The 15,501-nt window shown below is 36.6% G+C and overlaps 1 protein-coding gene across 2 annotated transcripts in view; it reads right to left on the bottom strand.

The window, feature by feature from the left end:
• The window catches only part of LOC123554743 (cytoplasmic protein NCK2-like), a 45,951-nt gene that overhangs the window by 15,453 nt on the left and 14,997 nt on the right, over nucleotides 1-15,501 (bottom strand). For both annotated transcript variants that reach the window (XM_045345051.2, XM_045345050.2), the window contains exon 2: nucleotides 4,106-5,155. In XM_045345051.2, the coding sequence (XP_045200986.1) occupies nucleotides 4,106-5,146 (1,041 nt within the window). In that variant the 5' untranslated portion in view covers nucleotides 5,147-5,155. The remainder of the gene's footprint in view (nucleotides 1-4,105; nucleotides 5,156-15,501) is intronic.

The raw sequence follows: 15,501 nt of genomic DNA, 5'->3' as shown, positions 1-15,501 counted from the left end.
ACGTCACAAAAATTGCAATTGAATTAAAATAAGTGACACAGTTTTTGGGCAAGATTCACACAAGTTCAAACTAAACACAAGCTATCTGTAAAACACGTGTTCCCCATGATGGCCATTCAGAGGTAACTTGATATTTCTGAAGTATGCCGAGACCATTTTCTTTGACCTAATGACCCCCATGACCATTCTCTATGACCAAATGACCCCAACACCATTCTCTATGACCTTATGACCCGAAGACTATTCTCTATGAGCATTCTCTATGACCTTATGACCCCAAGACCATTCTCCATGAGCATTCTCTATGACCTAATGACCCCAAGACCATTCTCTATGACCTTATGACCCGAAGACTATTCTCTATGACCTAATGACCCCAAGACCATTCTCTATGACCTAGTGACCCCCAAGAATATTCTCTATGACCTTATGACCCCAAGACCATTCTCTATGACCTAATGACCCCAAGACCATTCTTTATGACCTTATGACCCGAAGACTATTCTCTATGAGCATTCTCTATGACCTTATGACCCCAAGACCATTCTCTATGAGCATTCTCTATGACCTAATGACCCCAAGACCATTCTCTATGACCTTATGACCCCAAGACTATTCTCTATGACCTAATGACCCCAAGACCATTCTCTATGACCTTATGACCCGAAGACTATTCTCTATTAGCATTCTCTATGACCTTATGACCCCAAGACAATTCTCTATGACCTAATGACCCCAAGACCATTCTCTATGACCTTATGACCTGAAGACTATTCTCTATGAGCATTCTCTATGACCTTATGACCCCAAGACCATTCTCTATGAGCATTCTCTATGACCTTATGACCCCAAGACCATTCTCTATGAGCATTCTCTATGACCTAATGACCCCAAGACCATTCTCTATGACCTAATGACCCCAAGACCATTCTCTATGACCTTATGACCCGAAGACTATTCTCTATGAGCATTCTCTATGACCTTATGACCCCAAGACAATTCTCTATGACCTAATGACCCCAAGACCATTCTCTATGACCTTATGACCCGAAGACTATTCTCTATGAGCATTCTCTATGACCTTATGACCCCAAGACCATTCTCTATGAGCATTCTCTATGACCTAATGACCCCAAGACCATTCTCTGTGACCTAATGACCCCAAGACCATTCTCTATGACCTTATGACCCCAAGACAATTCTCTATGACCTAATGGCCCCAAGACCATTCTCTATGACCTTATGACCCGAAGACTATTCTCTATGAGCATTCTCTATGACCATATGACCCAAAGACCATTCTCTATGAGCATTCTCTATGACCTAATGACCCCAAGACCATTCTCTATGACCTAGTGACCCCCAAGAATATTCTCTATGACCTTATGACCCCAAGACCATTCTCTATGACCTAATGACCCCAAGACCATTCTCTACGACCTTATGACCCGAAGACTATTCTCTATGAGCATTCTCTATGACCTTATGACCCCAAGACCATTCTCTACGACCTAATGACCCCAAGACCATTTTCTGTGACATAATGACCCCAAGACCATTCTCTATGACCTTATGACCCACAAAGCAATACAAGTCCTTCACTGGTCTCTGGGTATCATCCTATGAAGTTTAACTGATGTAGCCCATAGGCCCATGCATTCTTCAATGTAATAACCCTAAAACCATAGAGGTCATCTACTGACCATGAGCAACTGACCTAAGATGATTAATGGCTGTAGGCCTAAGCATTCTCTACTTATCAGAAACTGTTTTCAGCCTCCAGGTCACTATGACCTTGGACTTTGACAAACTAGTTGAGCCTAAGAAAACTGCACTTTTTTTCGAAGAGATGTCATAATAATACATTGTATATAACCCTTTCCCACATGGATACGTTTATCACCGTATCTATCGATTACCAAACAGAAATGTATTGACCCGTGTCTATCGGTTCCCCGATAGAAACGTATTATACCGATTAACGGCCATTTGAACAGAATCGTTTTATCCCGTGTCTCATAATCAATCGCTTTATTTTCGTTCTTTTCCTAAAGAAACAAATTCCGGATGTTTACTAACTCAAAATATGGGATTTCGTCATCATTATTTACGTAAAAGATCATGTGGTTACTATTTAAATTTATCGAGTACTTTGCAAAGAAAGACACCGGGGTTTTTTCCTACATGTGCACGACGCTACGTCATGGAAAATTACTGAAAAACTGCTTGCAACTAGCCGTTTCGCGGGGCTTTCCTCGTTCTAAAAATAACAACCATTTAACATCAAAGTATTTTTAAATGTGTTAGGTCATGAAGGTCACGCGGCCTTACATAACGGGAAGTGTTAATCAAAACAGAAGGACCGCGGCTTTCAAATATTTTATGACACCCCAAGAGTTAATTGCTGCGGAAGTCACCCGTGATGTACCGACGTTTGATCATCAAAATATTACGTAATATTATCTTAAAAATATTTAATTTTTAGCACAAGAATACTGTAGTCGGTTACGAGCCTCGATCTCCACGATCTTTTTGCACTTTCAGAAATTTTACGATCCGTTATTTTTGTAGTGTTATTCAGTTTGATGGTTGTTTTTTATATAAATACTTACCGATTCCGATTAGGAAGATAAGTCTATTAACTATAAATCAAACTTTCAAACATCAAAATGAAATTGTATATGAATTTCAATGTGAAAGTAATCCAAAACAGAATTTTATGCCAAAAAATATATATTCCCGTACTTTAACACTTTATATCTTCGAAACTCAAAGAGAAACTACAATAAATTTTGTATCATCGGAAAGAGAATTTAAATTGCTATAAACTTTATATTGACAAAAATAATGTCAAACTTACAGAAAATATTAAAATAATGACATTTTTAACATGTGTGTGTGTAATCACAAAATAATGTCAACACCTCTGTTCAGATAAGACAGTCACCTTTATCAGCCATATACCAATTATTGATTATTGATTATCACTTTTCAGTGTTATGTAAAAGAGGTTACTTTGGCTTCTGTTCTGTGTGGTAAAGGGATAAGCAAGCTTACATAACTTGAAAACTATCCTTAACCCCTTTTCTTTGTGGAAAATTAAGGTAGTTGACACATAATGATGCTTAGCAATTTCTGTCTCATTAAGTATATCAGCATTTTTCAAATGTAAATATATCTCAATGTACACATGCTTTCCGTAAAAGACGAAGAATACCGTAATCCTACGTGGAGATTAAAGTACTTTGCTGTCATAACGGGTCCACTACCTTAAAAAGACATGTATACTTTGTTGCTGTCCTAAAGTTATTTGTAGAAGAACTGCTTTTGAGAAAAGCGCATGTCTCCCACAACCGCCTAATCATCTGAATAGTAGTATGAGTCAATCATGAACCGAGACCTCAACTGCCTTATCAGACTTTGAGTGCTTTGATTAACAAAACAAGTTTCAAAGGCCATGTGTTGTGAGAGACATAACAAGAGTGAGTAATATATAGCTTGACAAAAAAAAACAACAAGTGACAGAGTATTGCAGTGGCTATACTGAAGTCCCCTACCAGTAGAAAACTTTCAGTAGTGACCTTGTCATTTGACTGACAACCATGGGACATGTGTGCAACACATAGTCTAATCACGGGGAACATTTCTGTGTAGTAATAAGAAAATCCTTCAATGCAATTTAACAGTTATGGAGTGGAAACAAATTTCTACTTGACTTTAAAACAGTGACCTTGACCTTTAGCTAACCAAGTAAAAATCAAGTGTTGACAAATTGTCTCATCATGGGGAATATTGCTGTGTAACACTTAGATAATCCATCAATGCATATAATAGTTTTGGAGCGAAAACAATTTTTACTTGACACCAGTTTTTGACCTTTGACCTTCAAGCATAAGTCACGTACGTGCAAACCTACATATTGCCCTCTATTCACATACCAAGTTTTATGAACCTAGCTAGAATACTTCTTGGGTAACTGCAGGATCCATATTTGCATACGGACAGCACCAGTAGGGGACTAAAAAAAACATATAAACTATAAAACTATCAAAAAACATTCTTAATGTACCAATTAAAAAGTTCCATGTCATTATGTGATACTTACAGTAGATTCACTATCCCGAATGATGAAATCTCCATCCCCTGCATACTTCAACAACATTTCTTCACATTGCTGTCGTGTAATTTTCCCGTAATACCAATCTTTGTCTGACAGAGGCCCAGATACACAGAACTGTTTTCTTCCACTGGCCCCTAAACTGGAAGTGTTTGATAAACTACTAGTGGACTGGGACTGTGGGGTACAAGAACTATTTGTGGCCGATATATCACTACCCTCTTCAACAATTTGAACATAGTTTCTTGGCACTAACCCTACTTCACCTCTAGAATTCCGCGCTCGCCACCATTCAGGATCCTCTGGAGGCTTGTCTATAATTACTAGTTTATCTCCCTTTTCAAAACTTAGCTCTTCACCAGTTGAACCAGTAAAGCTATATAAAGCAGTCACAATTTCCTGTGTGGCTGCAATGTCTAAAGAAGCTGCAGTTGTGTATGTAGTCACTTCCACGTTATCATTCGTATGAGTTTGTAATTCCACATAATTTGACGGAAACCAGCCGGTTGAGTTACCCTTCCGGCCGTTCCACCACCCATCACTTGACTTTTCTAGCACCATTACAATTTCACCTTTTGTCAACGACAGCTCATCTTGCTGCTGAGCTGTGTAATTATATTTCACAAATGCCGGTTGAACCGGATCACACACCTGAACATTATCACTACTTGTGCTATTTTTATCACTTCCGGTATCCGACGGTGGGAGAGGCAGTGCTCCAAGGGCATTACTACTGCCGTTTCTACTTACCACCGGACTACCAACACCTTTTGATTCATTCTTATGTTTTCTACCAAGTGTACTTTTCAGACTAGAGAAAAATGAGGGTTTTGATCGTTTTACGTAATTTGATGGCACGTAACCGGATTTATTCCGGCTATTTTGAACCATCCACCATTCTTTTGTATCGTCAACGAGAATAAGTTTCTCATTCTTTTTCATATCCAGCTCTTTGCTGTTTTCCGCCTTGTAGTCATACTTGGCGATCACCCACTGGTCCGTGTCTCCCATGTTAGCGGCAACACTCATCGAACATTCCTGAAATATATGAAGAAAGTTAATTTCTTTTCAGTTGAATACAAATGATTGTCCAAAAACTTATTAAGCATAAAAGGGAGATAATTGCATAATCATTCAAAACAAAGTTGTTGCTCTTACGTTTTTCATTTTCCCTCATTGCCATCTATCACTGTTATCAAAGAACATCAAATTCTTTTCAGCAGAGTCATGTTGTCTTAAATATTTCAAGACAGATTACTTTAGGGACAAGGTGGTTCCAATATAACACTCCCAAATCAGCTCTGTTTGGGACAGGGTTGTGTGTTTCTGGTGAGGGAAGTTTGCAGGGGTGTATAAGAAACTAACTCAGGGCTTTTTTCCCCTATAAATCTACCTCCGGTAAAAGGAGGTAATCCCAATGCAAAAAAGTATGTTTTTTTCCCAAAGTTGAATTTAAAATTCCCAAATAATTATACCTTTTAGGGTTTTTGCTGTTTTAAGATAGTTTTGCTAATTTGTATGTATATCTAGGTAAATTATAATACTGTTGAACAATAACTGAAATGCAATTCATTAATATTTCACACAAAAACACATTTATGTAGATTTTGGTAATTTGCATATTGTCCCAATTAAGACAATTTCCGAGAGCATTTTCCCAATTCCACCGGTGTCGGTGGCATTCCCAAATTGATGAAAAAAAGGCCTGTAACTCTACTAAATTTATGTAATTTCAGGATGTTTGTTCCATACATCATTTGACACCCTTGTACAAGCGAACCACACAGCTTTTTCTTTGATTTCGAAAACAAAAATAACAGAGAAAATCCTGCCTAGAACTGCTTCAGATGAGCAAAATATCTCTGACTCCCACCATCTACAGCTGTTTTATCTTGAAGTTATCCCTGATTGACCTCGACTGGGAATTAGTCTACATTAAGTGATTACATGTACCTGTAATATTTTCTCTGGACTGATCAGAAAATTTTCATGCATGTGTATGTAAGAGCTACTATTGAGGAATGACTAAGTTTCAAAATATGATGAAGTTAAATTTTCTTACAAGGTAATTATATCAAGTTAACTTTAAAAATTTTCCCTGTTTAGATAAGTTACCGAGATATGAAAAAACGCCTTTAAAATGATCATTTTACAATTGCCATACCTTACAATTATATTTTTAGAAATATTCCATTATACCTGCATGCACTTGTGTGAGCAAAACAAAACAAAACTGAAAATACCCTTATATTAAAAGCAGCCACCTGCCTTTAGTAGCCACATTAATGATTTTCAAGACCCCATTCCTGTACACATTTTGATCCTGCCTTTGCAGCCACCTGTACTGAACAGCCACTTGCTTTAAGCAGTCACGTAACTTCCCTAACTGAATTTTTTGTTTCATTTTCATTTAGCAGTCACCTGCCTTAAGTAGACAGAAAAGGGACATAACACTGACTTCTATACTTACAAAATACTGTACAGAAAAAAAAAAACATATCAAAGAAAGGAACTTCAATATAAGTCAGCTTGTAATACTGATACCTATTGGCCAAGCTAATTATGCCCCAGACCTTTGTTAACAGGATATCCATATGCCATGTACCAGTTGGTTTGTTTATATTTGTATTTCATGTCACACCAACATAAGATTAAAGTCATAATTAGGCCACTTTCTGGCTTTTAAGTCCTTTTGGTGCCCCTCTGGATATGACTTCCAGTATGGACAAGCACACCTTGGTAGAACCATAAACCTTCCATCAGCCTGCTGGACAGCTTCCCCACATGATAAATATAGCTTTATCCTAGCTGTAAGGGACCAGAGATTTGAAGTCAGTCACAGTGAGTCACCTTAACCACTCAGCCACCTCCATCTACCACTTCCACCTTGTATACAAAACAATTAAATTCTTTTCTCTCAGTATATATCTGTCCAGGTAAACAAAGGAAATCAACTGCTAATGAGTCATATAATGCATGTGATGGTACAAACAAATGAATAATTGGAGTATCATGTAGAACCACTGTTCACTATGATCTTCCTCATTTATCATAATGGTAATATATATTTATATATATACAAATTACAAAAATATGATATGCTATGGTTACCCCCAAGCTTTAATTGAAAATCCAAGCAAAATTCAAGGCTCATCAGCATTTTGTTACACTGTATAATCATTAAATTTCGTGGGCATGAAATTCCATGTTTTTTTTTTTTTGGTGGGGAGGGGGGGGGGGGGGGGGGCAAAACAGTGTTTTGTGGGAATATGAATGAAAGTCAGTCCAGTAAGAATAATGATGATTTCATAGCATTTAACCTACCAGTACATGAAATGTTGAAAGCAAATGCTAGTGTTTTAACCCCCACCCCCACCTCAAAAAACTTCAAACGCACCACTGTTTTTCAACTTAAGGCGCCTTAACTCTTGGAATGGGATGGGACAAAACTGGGTTGTCATCATCAATATACTTCTGATACAAATTCTTTACAAGTTTGATACAGATCAGTACAAAAGTCAAAGTAACTGAGAGTAATCAGTTATCATTAGATTGTGAGAGAAAGACACTAGTCCTTTCAAGTATTGAGAGCAACAGTTTCATTATGGTATATCTGACTATATTGCTATGGCTGTACATTTATATATTCAATATTCAAAGTATCACTGTGGCCTTGAAATTTCATGCTTTTGTTCCAAATGATATGAAGTCATGGATTTCAACTCTTGAAGATCAAATATACGGAAATTTTGTTTGTTTATTCGGATTTAATTTCATCGATTAAACCCGCAAAAATTACTCTGCTATGAACATTTAACAATGTACATGTTAACACTAATTACATATTTCAACATTATTATTATTATTATTCATTTCGACTGTTAAGACAATATTAGTTGTACTGAGCAACCCATCAAAACCACTTCCTGAGAAACTTGAAAATTAAATCACTTGATCCAGGGCAGAATGCAAGAACAACAAACATATCATCTACATCAAGACTCCACTTAAACATTGAGATTTTTTATTCTATTTCACATATATACAAAAATCCTGGTTGCAAAAAACCACAGTAGATTGTACCTCAAAGAGAGCATTAAAAGCAGGTATCTATATGCCAAATCCAGTTCTCCAGGCCTACAAGGTCTTATCTTTCTCTAATCTCTACCTTTATTGAGAGATTTACAAATTATTTTCCATGAAAACATTGCTTATCAGTATGTGCCTTTAAGATATAGGTATACACATGTATACATGAGTAAACTATATAGTTTGGAAAATGTAGCCACAACATGATATACTGTTACTAAATACATTCCATATCTTATACATGAAACTAAAGGAGGTTATAAATTTTTCTAACGGACAAAAAATAATGATTTTTGCACCTGGGTAGAGGGTACCATAAAAATTCTTATCAGTCAAACCTGTACATTATATTTCAGCAATTTTAATACAAGTTCTTTTTTTTTTTTTTTTTTTTTTTTTTTTTAATTATAAAACCCTGCTTTTAGCAGTTCAGTATGGTTAAGAACATAAATTTTGCTTTTTTGAGGAGTTTCAACATTCCTATTCACTTCTTTATTGCTTGCACTGTTAATGAACTTTGATTGCTGGATTCATCCACTATTGGAGAAAGTTCAATGCAGTTACTATCCCTGACAGTTAGCTCAACTATTGACAGTTTTAGCAGCCTACAAAAAAGCCTGACCAAAACATCGTCCCTTGGGCAATATCAGTAGTATTGCAGAACATGGTCCCTTGAGCATTATCAATGGAATGCAAAACACAGTTCCTTGAGCAATACAGTATCAAGAGTATTGCAAAACACAGTCCCTTGGGCAATAAAAATAGCATTGCAAAACATAGTCCCTTGGGAAACATCAGTATTTTTGCAAAACAGTCCCTTGGGCAATATCTAAAGTATTGCAAAACAGTCCCTTGCCCCAAGGGCCTTTGGCAATATAAATTTATCTGTATCTGATTTCTGATCTCTTTGTCGTGGGGGCTTTGTCTCACTCTGTCCCTCTGGTCAGATCGCTCTGTGTCTGTACTAGTAGAGGATGAATTATGTGCCCTGTTAGGCTACATCTGAACTATGTAAAGCGCCTTTGAACGTGAAATTGATTATGAAAAGGGCGCTATATAAATCTGGTATAATAATAATAATAATATCTGTGGTATTGCAAAACAGTCCTTTGGGCAATATCAATAATACTGTAAAACATAGTCCCTTGGGCATTATCAGTAGTATTGCAAAAAATAGTCGAATCTGACCCTTGGGCAATATCAATAGTATTGCAAAACATAGTCTCTTGGGCAATATCAATAGTATTGGATAACTGTAACTTAAGGGAGATTTGTGGTTCTTATGCCTAAGAGTAGTGCTTGCTGTTGATGTTTAGACTTTGGGATAACAATATACAAAATTAATGTAACCAAAGGGAAAACTGATTCTGTTTATGCGCCAGGTGTAGGCTGCATTTTTCAGTGCTCTCAAATATTGATAGTTTTCTGACATTTATACTTTGTTCAGAATTCTGAAAATTGGATATATTGGATATCATCTAGTCGTGGTTGGAATGTTGTAAATTTAAGGTGAATCAAAATTTGCGATTTTGAAGTTATTTTGATTTTTAAAAAAATCATTATTGCAATTAATGCCAAACTTTCATATATCAGCATAGCCTGCAGCAATAATGGGGTTTCAGTGAGCGAATGTCCCCGGGATTATTTATAAAAGATCAGAGTTGCACAATATTGGACAATTACCAAGTGCACAAAAGGACCTAATCCCATGATTATCAAACAGATTGAAAGAGTTTCGATTAATTCAATATAGAGGGACTCGAGGTGGGAAAAACCAGATTAGACGAGCATGGGACACTAACAATGGGGTAAATATAACAACTTGATACGAATAAAACCTGAAAACTGTACATTATTTCAGGGGCAGAAAAAACATCAAAATTTGCTCCGTCAATACACGATCAGTGAAAATAAAACACTCTCCATATGTGACTCATCCTTACAAATGAATTCGACATTTGTGCTATAACTGAAACATGGCTCGGTAGCTCTGTTGGACAAAGCGTGCATCGGCGAAATCGTGCCCGACTGTTACAAAATGAACATGTCCCTCGTAGTGGTAGGCGCGGCGGGGGCATAGCAATTATTCACAAGGAGCCATACAAGTGAACATTGTCACATCAAGCAAAGACAACAAATTTTTCCCCAATTTGAGTATATGGATTGCAATGTAGTTACAGGCGGCCCACTCCATAGGCCTACGGCTTGCCATTATATACCGGCCCACCCCCTTCCAAAGAAACGGTTTAAACACAAATATTTTCCTGGAGCAAGAATGGCCCAATTTCTTAACTAAATATGCTACAATTGACAAGACCACCATCATTGTAGGGGACCTTAACTTCCATCTTGATTTACCGGAAAATAGTGACACAAAAAAGTTTACAAGCAGTCTAGATGCATGTGGCATGCGTCAACATGTACAGGAACCAACACATGTAGCTGGGCATACGTTGGATGTAGTGATAACCAGAGATAATGATGTCACGGTTTCAAATATCGAGGTCATAGATCCTGGACTCTCTGATTCAAATGGAAAGATGTCACGTGATCATTTTGCTGTGATATTTGACGCTAAAGCTTCCAAACACCCCCAGTACGAAAAACTGTGTCGTACAGGAAATTACGTTCGATCGACATTGACTCATTTCGAGAAGACATACGAAGAATAGATTTCTTTAACACACAATGCACTCATCTGATACTGATATCGATGAATTTGTGGAGGAATATTAAAAATCAGTTAATTTCTATAGTAGACAAACACGCCCCTTTGACTACCAAGAACTATTGTGTTAAGACCTTCATGTCCTTGGTATACCGAGCAACTCCACAAAGCAAAACATCAGAAACGAAAATTAAAACGGAAAATGGCGTGAAAGTAAGCTCACAATCGATCACCAAATTACCGAACACAGTGTGCTGAAGTGAATAAGATGCTAAAACAAGCTCGTGTTGAATACTATACAGGCAAAATTGACTCATGTGGCAGTGATCATAAGAGTTATCAAAGATTACAAAAATCTTCTTGGCGATACAAATCAGGTGATTTTACCATCACAATCATCTCACAGCATCTCGCACAAGATTTCAGTGACTTCTTTATTGGAAAGATCGAAACAATCAGAAACGATATAGCATCGCAAACACAATCTGTATCTGATTTAGATGACATAGAAACTGAATACACAGGTGTCAATTATGTAGAGTTTACTCAAGCTCAGAAGACGAAGTGAAATCAATTATCAAAAGTCAGCGAACAAATCATGCGAACTAGATCCTATCAAAACATGGTTATTAAAAGAATGTCTTGACGAACTAACACAGTGATAACAACAATTATGAATGCATCTTAGATGCTGGTATGTGCCCAAAGCGTTCAAACATTCACGAATAAGACCTCTTCTAAAAAAGCCAAGCCTAGATTCTAATGTCCTAAAAAAACTATAGACCTGTGTCAAAACTTGCGTTTCTGTCTAAAATCTTAGAAAAGTGGTAGATGTTCGAATTGAAAATCATCTGAGAAACAACGAACTTCATGAAGTTAATCAATCTGCTTATAAAAAATTCCACTCAACCGAAACCGCCCCATTAAAAGTTCAAAATGACATTCTTCAATCGTTGGATAAGAACAATGTGACTGTTCTTGTGATGCTTGATCTCTCTGCAGCATTTGACACTATTGACCCGGGACGTTGATTCATCGCCTTGAACGTCACTTTGGTGTTACAGGCAAGCCACTCGCATGGATGATGTCATACCTTAGTGACCGCTACCAGACGTATGCATAGATGGCGAGCTATTTACAACCAGTGCTAATGAAGTACAGTGTACCCAAGGGTCTGTCCTGGGGCCAAAGAACTACACAATGTACACAAAACCAGTCGGAGCTATCTGCAGAAAGCACGGACTGAACAATCATTTCTATGCGGACGATTCGCAGTTATATCAATCTTCAAAACCAATAAATAAAATGTCTATTGAGGAGACCATTCATCGCGTTGAAAGTTGTTTAAAGGATTTTAGTAAGTTGGATGAATACTAACTGTTGAAACTCAATGCTGAAAAAACAGAATTAATCATATTTTCATCTGAACACAGACACAATCTGTTTCAAACATAAACTGTTGAAAGTGGACGGCTCTGAAATCAAACAATTAGGCAGTGTCAGGAACCTCGGTGCTTTCCTGGATTCGAACATGAGGATGGAGCAACATGTGAATAGTGTTGTGTAGGAATTCCTATGCACAGTTGCGGCAAATTAGTCACATCAGACAATATATAACCGCAAACGCAACAATCTCTAATCAACTCTCTTGTTACATCACGTTTGGATTATTGCAACTCTCTTCTATATGGAATTCCAAAACGGTCAATGAACAAAATGCAATATGTCCAAAACACGGCAGCTAGAATCGTAACCAGAACATCCAGATACGACCATATAACGCCCGTTTTGCGTGAACTCCATTTGGCTTCCTGTGCAATGTAGGGTAGAATACAAAATTATAACACATACATATAAGGCACTCAAAGATCAATCACCAGCTTATGTAGCGAACATGCTAGAAATATATACACCATCCAGAATCTGAGATCGCAGAATAATGCATTAAATAGTGGTGCCCAAATGTCGAACAATACGATTTGGTGACAGGAGCTTTCAGACAGCTGCTGCGAGGTTATGGAATGCCCTCCCATCTGGCATAAGAGAGTGCAAGACCGTGCAAAGTTTCAACAAGAGCACCGCCTTGCGGGTGCTGACGCTCATCTGATTTTTTTTGTATAATAGAAATATTGTCCTACCCATGATTTTCTAAGTCTAAAAAGGGCCATCACTCTTGCAAAAAGCAGGATAGAGTTATGTTTCTTGATGTACAGTGTCCACTTATGATGGTGAAAAACTGTTGCAAGTTTTAAAGCAATAGCTTTGATAGTTTATGAGAAAAGTTGACTTAAACATAATATTCAACCAAGAAAATGATTTTTCTCAGTCCAAAAGGGGCAATATTTATTGCAAAAAGCAGGATAGAGTTATGTTTCTTGATGTACAGGGTCAGCTTATGATGGTGAACAAGAGTTGCAAGTTTTAAAGCAATAGCTTTGATAGTTTAAGAGAAAAAATTGACCTAAACATAAAACTTAACCAAGAAATCTGATATTTTCTAAGTCCAAAAGGGGCCATAAATCTTGCAAAAAGCAGGATGGAGTTATGTTTCTTGCTGTACAGGGTCAGCTTATGATGGTGAACAAGTGTTGCAAGTTTAAAGGAATAGCTTTGATCGTTTAGGATAAAAGCTGACCTAAACATAAAACTTAACCAAGAAAACTGATTTTCTAAGTCCAAAAGGGGCAATAATTCTTGCAAAAAGCAAGATGGAGTTATGTTTCTTGATGTACAGGGTCTGCTTATGATGGTGAACAAGTATTCCAAGTTTCAAAGCAAAAGCTTTGATAGTTTAGGAGAAAAGTTGACCTAAACATAAAACTTAACCAAGAAATCTGATATTTTCTAAGTACAAAAGGGGCCATGGCTAAATCTTGCAAAAAGCAAGATGGAGTTATGTTTCTTGCTATACAGGGTCAGCTTATAATGGTGAACAAGTATTCCAAGTTTCAAAGCAATAGCTTTGATAGTTTAGGAGAAAAGCTGACCTAAACATAAAACTTAACCAGGCAACGCCGACGCAGACGCCGACGCCGACACCGACGCCGACGCCGACAACCGCTCAAGTGATGACAATAACTCATCATTTTTTTTCAAAAAATCAGATGAGCTAAAAAAGCGCTAAAGACGCATTATTTCATACAATTCTTTGGCAACTAACATCTCACTGATTACCTGATTTATAATGTAGGTACTTTGCCGGCCAATTAATTACTTTAATTAAGAACTCCAGTGTGACAGAATAATGTTGGCGGTGTTTTTTTTCTGTGGGATGTATCATGGATGTTCTCCGGACCGTTTAGGTAGGGATTGACCCAATCATCCGGGTCGGTTTGCATGCTGTGATGCATTTCGCAGACATCATACTGTTTAATTCTGTCTGTTCAAAATGTAAGATATCTTCTGTTCTATTCTGCTCTGACCTGTGTCTTTGATAGGTCAGTTAATGTTTTATGATATTGTATTTTTGTTTCATGTTTTGATCTGCCTACCTTCCAATTTAAAATGCTTGGTATCTTATTACCGTAATGTAATTTTAATTTCTTCTATAATAGTTCAATTTCCATTTTTTATTGAACATTATATAAATGTTTTTATGTAAAGCACTTTTGAACGTATTTTTATATGAAAAGAGTGCTATATAAATGTGGTATATAATAAATAATAATAATAATAATAATAACTGTGTCTTGCAAGTATTTTACCTATCTTTTATCAAGACTTAGACTCCTTTTCCCATTCCTCCTCCAAAAAAGTAAATAAGATCTACATATTTCTGTCAAACTGAATATATGAAATGTACCTTACCATGCATTTACTCTGTACTGAACTGTATTCTACTTTTTTGCAAAGAAACAGACAGACATACAAACAATGTGCCAACTTACTCATCAGGCTATGAGGATAAAGGGACCTTCCTATCCCTCACCTTTAGATTTTTATTTGAACATTTTCAGGGAAAGGCTCTAAAAAGTTTTATTACAGCTGTTCTATATCATCAAACACATAAACTAAATGATGCACAGAGTTTAATTTGTCAGTAATTGCCTCCCATTGGCCCTAATTGAACACTATCTCTATAAACTTGATAAATACAGTTTCTTCAAGTGTGTGAGATAGTTCTTGCATACTGAGGAAATACACTCAAAGAGATAATTATGTTCAATTTTCTTATTATCCCTATTACTAAACATTAATTTAATTCTCATTTTGTTGTGATTACCTCATTTTTCAACAATATTTCAGTTATAATTTTTTATATCACAAAAGTATTAAAACAAACATATAGTGATAATTATTTTCTAAAGAAACATGTTCTTCTCAGCAAGTCTTGTAATTTACAACTTGCTGTGTGTTTTCTAATAATACAAATATTTCTTGTGTGGTTTCTAATCAAACAACTTGTTCTCTAAGCGTATTTTAATCAAACAACTTGTTTGCTATGCGTGTTCTAATCACACTTCTTCACCTTTTTCTAATCATACAACTTATTCTCAACCTGTTTTCAAAATCATACAACTTATTCTCAACCTGTTTTCAAAATCACACAACTTATTCTACATCTGTTTTCAAAATCATACAACTTATTCTCAACCTGTTTTCAAAATCATACAACTTATTCTCAACC

The sequence above is a fragment of the Mercenaria mercenaria genome, chromosome 7 (assembly GCF_021730395.1).
Source record: "Mercenaria mercenaria strain notata chromosome 7, MADL_Memer_1, whole genome shotgun sequence".
Lineage (NCBI taxonomy): Eukaryota > Metazoa > Mollusca > Bivalvia > Venerida > Veneridae > Mercenaria > Mercenaria mercenaria.
This window is presented reverse-complemented; position numbering and strand designations above follow the sequence as displayed.